The sequence below is a fragment of the Hippopotamus amphibius genome, chromosome 4, assembly GCF_030028045.1.
Source record: "Hippopotamus amphibius kiboko isolate mHipAmp2 chromosome 4, mHipAmp2.hap2, whole genome shotgun sequence".
Lineage (NCBI taxonomy): Eukaryota > Metazoa > Chordata > Mammalia > Artiodactyla > Hippopotamidae > Hippopotamus > Hippopotamus amphibius.
In genome coordinates this window covers 4,914,723-4,922,907 of record NC_080189.1, presented here as the reverse complement: position 1 = coordinate 4,922,907, position 8,185 = coordinate 4,914,723, and the positions used below count along the sequence as shown (strand labels likewise).

At 47.8% G+C, this 8,185-nt stretch overlaps 1 protein-coding gene across 1 annotated transcript; it reads left to right on the top strand.

Annotated features, from left to right (window-relative positions):
- Positions 1-503: 503 nt before the first annotated feature.
- Positions 504-2,142, top strand: CCT8L2 (chaperonin containing TCP1 subunit 8 like 2). The gene is given in 3 exon segments (XM_057731121.1): positions 504-732; positions 735-1,604; positions 1,607-2,142. Coding segments are annotated over 3 exon segments (1,635 nt in total).
- Positions 2,143-8,185: the final 6,043 nt, after the last annotated feature.

Genomic DNA, 8,185 nt, shown 5'->3' with positions numbered 1-8,185 from the left:
AAGCAAACAACAGGAGCCACAGCTTCACCAGGAATTAGACGTGGGTGGGTTTTCACCTGGTTTCATCTTCCAGGTCTTTAAAGTTTAAACGAAACTCTGGGGCTCCGTGTACTCGTGTCCCTCCTCTGCTGGACAACCGGGCCTGACTTCCGCCTGCCCCAGGGCCTCCCAACTCACGGTCCATCCTTCTGTGACCTCATTCCCTGCCCTGGTTCCATGTGCCACTCTGTGACTTAATCAAGATAAGATCTGTTTCAGCTACTAAGCCTCAGAGGCCCCAAGGGCCCCGTGCCTTTTCAGATCAACCTGGGGGTGGTTTTAGGGCTGAGCTCTCAGCAGATCATCCTTGCGCCCGGCCCGGAGCGCCTGCTTCTCCAGACACCAGCTGATGGGCATTTGGCTGCTTTTCCCACTGACCCCTCGAGTGGCTTCAAAGATCGCCTCCCGGGGCGCCTCGGGGCTGTTCTAGAGCGTGTCTGCGGCCCGGTGGGCCCCCGCGGGCGATGGACGGCCGAGCCCCTTCGACGCCGGAGCTGCCCGAGGGGCTGGGGATGCCGGCGGCCGAGGAGAAGCGCCTGCTGAGCAGCTTGGCCGCGGCGCACACCTTGGCCAGAGTCCTGCGGCCCTGCTACGGCCCCCAGGGCCGGCAGAAGCTCCTGGTCACCGCCAAAGGAGAAACCGTGTTCACGGGCTACGCCGCGGCCATCCTGCGGGCGCTGGAGCTGGAGCACCCCCCGCCCGGCTGCTGCGGGAGGCGGCGCAGAGCCAGGCGGAGCAGAGCGGCGACGGCGCGGCCTTCGTGGTGCTCCTGGCGCAGGCCCTGCTGGCCCAGGCCGAGCGCCTGCTGCGGGCCGGCCTGCCGTGCGCCCAGCTCCGGGAGGCCTTCGCCGCGGCGGCCGCCGAGACGCTGGCCCTGCTGCCGTCCCTGGCCATCCGGGCGCTGGGGCCCCTGGAGGACCCGGCCTGGGCCCTGCGCGCGGTGACGGCCACGCACCTGCTGGGGCAGGCGGACCCCCTGGCCAGGATGGGGGCGCGCGCGTGCTGGGCCACGCGCGAGCTGGACGGCGGCTTCCGGCCGGAGCGCGTGCGCGTGTGCGCGCTGCCAGGGGCGCGCCTGGAGGACTCGTGCCTGCTGCCCGGCCTGGCCCTGCGCGGCCGGCCCTGCGGCCGGGTGACCACGGTGCTGAGCGGCGCCAGGGTGGCTCTCCTGGCCTGCGCCTTCGGTCCCGCCAGCCCCCGGGCCCCGGCCACGGCTCGCCTCTGCCGTCCTGACGACCTGACCCAGTTCAGGAAAGGCAGCGAGACGTTGATAGGAAAGCGGGTGGCCCAGCTGGCGGCCGCGGCCATCAACGTGGTGGTGGTCTGGGGGGAAGTGGACGAGAACACCCTAACGCAGGCTGACAGGCACGGCCTCATGGTGGTTCAGGTGGAGTCCCGGCGGGAAATGGTGTACCTGAGCGAGGTGTTCGGCACACCTCTGATGCCCTGTCTGCTTCCTCCGCTGGAGCCCGGCAAGTGTCAGAGGGTGTACGGGCAGGAGCTGGGAGAGGGTCTGGCTGTGGTATTTGAGTGGGGAAGTCCAGACACCCCCGCCCTCACCTTGGTCCTCGGGGGGCCGCCGCTGAGGGGCTGCGGGGTGCGGAGCAGGCTGCCTACCATGGCATTGATGCCTACTTCCAGTTGTGCCGGGATCCCAGGCTGCTTCCAGGAGCTGGGGCCACGGAGATGGCTCTGGCGAAAATGCTCTCAGAGAAAGGAGCCAAACTGGAAGGGCCCAGTGGTCCCGCCTTCCTGGCATCTGCGCAGGCCCTGCAGTCTCTTCCCGAAACCTTGGCAGAGAACGCAGGCTTAGCCGTCTCAGACGTGATGGCGGAAATGAACGGAGCTCACCAAGCTGGAAACTTCCTAATAGGAGTGGGGGTCGAAGGCATAATAAATGTGGCCCAGGAAGAGGTGTGGGACACCCTGGCAGCCAAAGCCCAAGGACTTCGAGCCGTGGCTGACGTGGTACTACAGCTCCTGACTATCGATGACATTGTAGTAGCCAAGAGAAGCCCCATGCCTCAGCAGGACCTGAACCCTGAGCCTAAGAAGGCAAAGGATCGCCCATCCCCTGTGAAAATGAGTGCTTGGAACAAATAAGTGGCAACATCCTCAATAAAATGGGATTGCCAAGGAGGGCATCCTCACCCCAAAAATGAATGTTTGCCTTGTATTGCCTCCACCTTTGCTACTATTTGGGTCCATTTCTTTAGATAAAAACAACACAAAGAACTGTAAAAGTCCTTTTCATTGATTTACTTCCTTTCAGATTCTTGGCTTTTTTCATTTCCTGTTTCTCTCCATCAGATTCTGTTCTTTCCTCCAAGATTCAATTCTATAAAAGATTTTTAAATTGTGTACCTGGATTTTGGGCATGCAAAATGTGCAGGTATCTCTTTCCAACTCTTTGGGTAGTCTTGCATGAATTCTAATATATGTGAATTTCTATCTAGATGTCAGTTTAGCAATCTGAAAACATGAGTTTCAGCTTAAAAGAGTGGCTGCCCATTCCTGTTGTGATTATTTAAAAAGGGGAATGTTATTTTTAGGCAAAAAATAAATATAAAGGAGGAAAATGAGCTGGAAGGCAGAAATAGTAAAAAGCATCCTTGGCATATACAACAAAAGACAAGAACACACACCTTAGCCCCGCACTACAGTTCTGGTGTGGGTGAGGAGCGCTGGGAAGCACCTGGCACCAAGGTGCCCTGGCCAGGCTGTGATCATGACCTGGTATCCCTGGGCAGTAAAGAGAGAGTTTGAGCACAGCTGGGAGCATGTTACCCAAAGCCTTTCCCACTTAACCATCCAAGTTACTCTGCCTCTGAGAAAAGAGCAGAAATTAGGGGCAGAATTGAGGTGACTGGAAGCTGCAGTCTCTTAGAATCAAAACAAAAAAAAGCTTAAGCATTTGGAGAGAGAACAAGACTCAAGAAACAATTGTCTTACAGCAGCCATATCAGCTGCAACAACGCAAAACAAATTTGCAAAGGTTCTTTGAAACCCAGAAGTGAAATCCTGAGAAGCTGTTAGTGAACAAAGGATGGAGGATTGAAATGTATAGAACTATACTCGTTATCACTAACTTCAGATCTATACAACATCCTCAATGTGTCTTTCATTGTTACATTTTAGCGAATATAACTACGTGCTGTCATATTTCTCCCCTGCCTTCAGGTTCCATATTGTTCTCATAGAGTCTGAAATTCCATAATCATAGTGATGATGGTAGAGAGAGTTAACTTTTTAAAGCAGTTCAAAAGCACTTTGTATTCATTTTATTGAATCATCAAAACAAACTTACAAGAAAGAAGTCTGTTATCTTTTTGTTGCAGGAGACACAATTGAGCTCCAGAGAACTTAAGTAACTGGCCAAAGTTACACAGTAAATAGAAGAGGAAAACCCATCCTCTTATTCGTTATTTTATTGCCCCAATCAAATTCCTCTGTTGTGTTTTCAGAGATATAACCCCTGATTATGAAGAAAGTATGTCTCAAATGTACATTTACAACTGTACAAATGTACAATTAAAACATGAAAATTTACCATTAGTGTTTTTTACATTAAACAAAAAGCCATGTTTACTTTGCAAAATAATTAAAGACAGCTCTTGCTTGCAGAAAACATCTTAGTCATAGATCCAAGACATACGCAGGGCAAACAGTGTAACTTAGTATCTTTTAAATGCCCTAAATTTGATATATGAGTGATTTTTTTGATAATTTATTTGCAGAGAAATCATACTGTAACATTACCATCTCCTTTTCCCCAGACAGACAGATACACACATACAATAACACACAATTAGCAATGACAGCCTTACAAGTGATGAAGAAAGGTACGGCAGATACAAATTTAACTGCCTTATGCTGAGAGCTTTAAACGTAAAAACACCTGACCCCAATTTGAAACCTAAAGACCCAGAGAATTTGGGCATCTCATGGGAAAGCTGGCGAGGTCCTAGGGCTTGTGCTCAGGAGGCCCCAGAATCACCACGGTTCCCATCTGTCCCATGACTGGTTGGCCAGCTCTTCAGTTCTGTAAACTGCAGAGTATCCTTCAGATACATCTGCTTGATTGAGCCAGAGCTGGCTTCCCCTTCCTGTTATCTAAAGAGCATTAGGACTTCCCTGGTGGTCCAGTGGTTAACACTCCACGCTTCCACTGCAGGGTTGGGGAATTTCCACATGCCCTGCAATGTGGCCAAAAAATGAAAAAATGAAAAATAAAGAGCATTAGCTGCTCCAGAAGAGAAGGAAACGTCATGCAGTAGTTAAGGTGACTATCATGGTCAGCTAGCAGACAGGGCTTGGGGAATAGGACCAGAAGGGAGAGTTCAGTACAAGCTGAAAGTGTTTGGGTGTCCGGTTCCTTTTAGCATCAGTGGAGGGTCATGTCCTACTCTACAGCCTTCTAAGCTGTTGCTCCTTAGAGGGTGATCCCTGAAGCAGCAGCACTGGCATCCTCAGGAGTACGTTAGAATCCAGAATCTTGGCACCTCCCCGCTGCCCCAACAACCTACTTCGTACTTTAACAAGATTCCCAGGTGATTGGGGGGCATATTAAAGTCTGAGAAGCACTGATCTAAGCTACATTCCCAGTAGCTCTATCTTGATTATGCCTAGAAATCAAGTATCCTCTTAACAGCATCTTTAAATATTCTAAGTGTCAACATATATGACTCAGACATCAAGTTGTGTCTTTTCTCCTACTGACTATGGAGAAGTTGGCCAGAATTTGACCTCAGTTTTAATGGGTCCAGATCCTGCTTCCAAGGTTCCAGGATCAAGCTCCCCTAGGATGCAGGGTCTCAAGTTCTCCGAGGGCCCAAGGACTTGGTTACATATTTCTCTTCCAAGATGTGCTGTCTTCCGCTCCAGAAGTAGCTGAATTTCAAAAACAACAATTTCGAGAGCACATGCTCTGTGAAACCTGCACCCGGTGGCCTTGTCTGTTTTTCTATCCCCCAATCCTTCCAGTTTAGTGACATTGTGTTGTGGGATTCTGAGTTGATCTGGAAAGCAGAGGGCAAAGAAATAAGATGGGGAGAAAACACGGAAGGAAAACAAGAACTTCTGAGTCCTGGAGGATGAAGAAGATGGTGCCTGGCTTGCGTGGGGGAGACTGGGGCTGAATTGGGAGAACTCCCCACCCATTCGGGCACTTGTGAGCACAGACCCAAGACTGGGACCTACACAGATCCTGGAGTCCTAAAGGGAAGAAAGTCATTGCTTCCAAACTCTGAAAAGGAGACTGAAACAACAAGAAAGAGCTGTCAGTGGTCTGTTCCAATCCTTTGTCTATTTACGGACCTCTTCCCAAGAGGCCTTCCTCAGGAGATCCCCTTATACCAGGAGCTCTGCTTTCTAGGCCTATGAGTCTGAAGTCCCTTTAGTGCAGAGGCCAAAGGATAGAGAAAGCTAAGACTCAGGAGAGAAAACAGAAGACTGCCAAACTGGGACATCTGAATGGGAGGACAAGGGAAGATTGGGGCTCAGGGGGACTCAACGATTTCTTTTGGGGATGAATGAGACTTGCTCAAACCCTGTCACCTAGACTGATGTAAATGCACATGTTTGTGGCCCCAGACCCCTCCCATTTCTGCTTGAGCCTTTCCGGAAGAGAACAACTCCGGATGATGCTTCACCATGACGTGAGGGGCGTGGCATTGTTAAGTATTTACTGATGGGCTACTTCCCACTGATTTATTGAAAATTTCCCTTTGTACTCAGTTACCTTGTTAAGGTAACTACCCCAGGGAAAGTTGTCCCCAAAGTGCTAAAATGCTAAAAGCTTCAGTAGACACAGAAACCCCAGAATCTCTGTGATTCCAAAAGCAGCTGAAGTCAACTTTTCTCCCAAAATAATCAACCTCCCTACCAACCAAGCTAAAGATCCCCGTTCTAACAGGGGAGGAGGGGAGAGGAAGATGGTTAGTGGGGGAATGAGAGATATGCTGGCAGGATCTGAGATGGCGCTGCTCACCTCCCCGGGGACTCTGAGGAGTGAGATGAGGAAAAAGGCTGTAGAATCTCAGGAAAGTTTGGGCTCTCTGCTTCCCATCTGCAAGCTGGAGCCCCCAGGAAGTACCGACAGGATGGAGCAGAAATGACTGTGGGGGAAGGGCAGGGAAGAAAGGGCTCACCGGGGAGAGCAGACAGGTCTCCCTGTGCCCCAGGAGGGGATCAAGAGTTGACTTGGCTGATCAACAAATGAACGGATAAAGAAGGTGTGGGGTGTATATATATATATACAAACACACACATATACATATATACATATAATGGAATATTACTCAGCCATAAAAAAGAATAAAATAATGCCATCTGTGGCCTCATGGATGGACCTAGAGACTATCATACTAAGTGAAGTAAGTCAGAGAAATACAAATACCATATGATATCACTTATATGTGGAATCTAAAATATGATGCAAATGAAGTTATTTATGACAGAAATAGACTCACAGACATGTGGTTACCAAGCAGGAGGGGAGGTGAGGGAGGGAAGGATTGGGAGTTTGGGATTAGCAGATGCAAACTATTATATATAGGATGGATAAACAACAAGGTCCTACGGTGCAGCACAGGGAACTATATTCAATATCCTGTGATACACCATAATGGGAAAGAACATTTTAAAAAAAAGAATGAAAAAAAAAAAAGAGTGCATATATGTGTATAATTGAGTCACTTTGCTGTAAAGCAGAAATTAATGCAACATTGTAAATCAACTACACTTCAATCAACTTTAAAAGAAAAAAAGAATTGACGACTTTAGTCTGGACGGATCAAGAAAAACCATGAAGGGCCTAAATTTACCTGGAATTAACTAAATTAAATATTCTATTATCAGGCAGAAAGGGAGCTGGAAAAAGAAATTTTAAGATCATTTAATTACAGAAACACATACTTCCAGCACATTGAATTGGGGGCTTGAAAATTCAAACTTTCTACAAATGTAAAGACTGAATGAGGAATTCAGACACTGCAGCATGAGTCACTAACAGAGCTTACGTCGGTTACTGCGGAGCAAAGTAAGAGAATAGAGGCTGGTTAGCAAAACAGCAGCAATCTTCCTGTAATACAGCACAGATTTGAGATGCAGTTTTATTCATTATACAAGTTCAAAACAAAATCATGGCCCTCACGTTTGGGGCTTGAAAAGTTTTTTTCTAACTCACTGAGTGCATCAGAAAGCTGAGGTGAATCCCAGTGAGTTTAAGGAAGATATGCCTCTCTAAACTTCACTGAATGCACAATGGAAAACATTTTCACGTCCAGATCTCTATAAATTTTTAAAAACACCTTCATCCCTGTGTGTTCTGCCTCCTGTGCCCACTGACTCCAGAAGGCTCCCACTGCAGCTGATCACCTGAGCTTACCCCCCAGGGGCACACTCAAGCTCTGGACCAGCAGCCCCGCCCCCCCCCCCCCACTCTGACCTATCAGCCACTCTCCATCTTCCCTGTGTAGACGCCAAATACTACGTGCTTCACATTTCATTCCTACACTCATTTTGATCGAAAATCTTCTTTTATTTCAATTTTATTAATGTAATGTGTTTACAAAAGTTGTAATAATCCATTGCAATATTGTTTCATGTGAAAAAATAGTTTTCAAAACAGCTTGCAATGCTTTTTTTACATTAGATTTTGAGAAAAATCTACACATGCCTTAATTCCTGTAACTAAATAGAAAACATTTCAAAATATCCAGATGTTACTGAAATTTAGTGGTTTTGTTTTTTTAGATAAAGTTGACATATAACATTGCATTCGTTTTAGGTATACGACAAAATGACTTGATGTATGTATATGTTGTGAAATGATCACCACAATTAGTTAACATGTATCTCCACATATAGTTACAAAATTTTTTTTTCTTGTGATAAGAACTTCTAAGATCTACTCTCTTGGTAAACTTCAAGTACACAATATTGTAACTAGAGTCACCATGCTATACAGTACATCCCAGGACTTATGTACCTGATAACTGGAAGTCTGTACCTTTTGGGAAGTTTGTACCCATTCTGCCCACTCTCCACATGTACATACAATGTCTCTACCTCTGGCAACTGATAATCTGTTCTCTATACATTTGAGTTAGTTTTTGTCTTTTGTTGTTGTTATACCACACGTAAG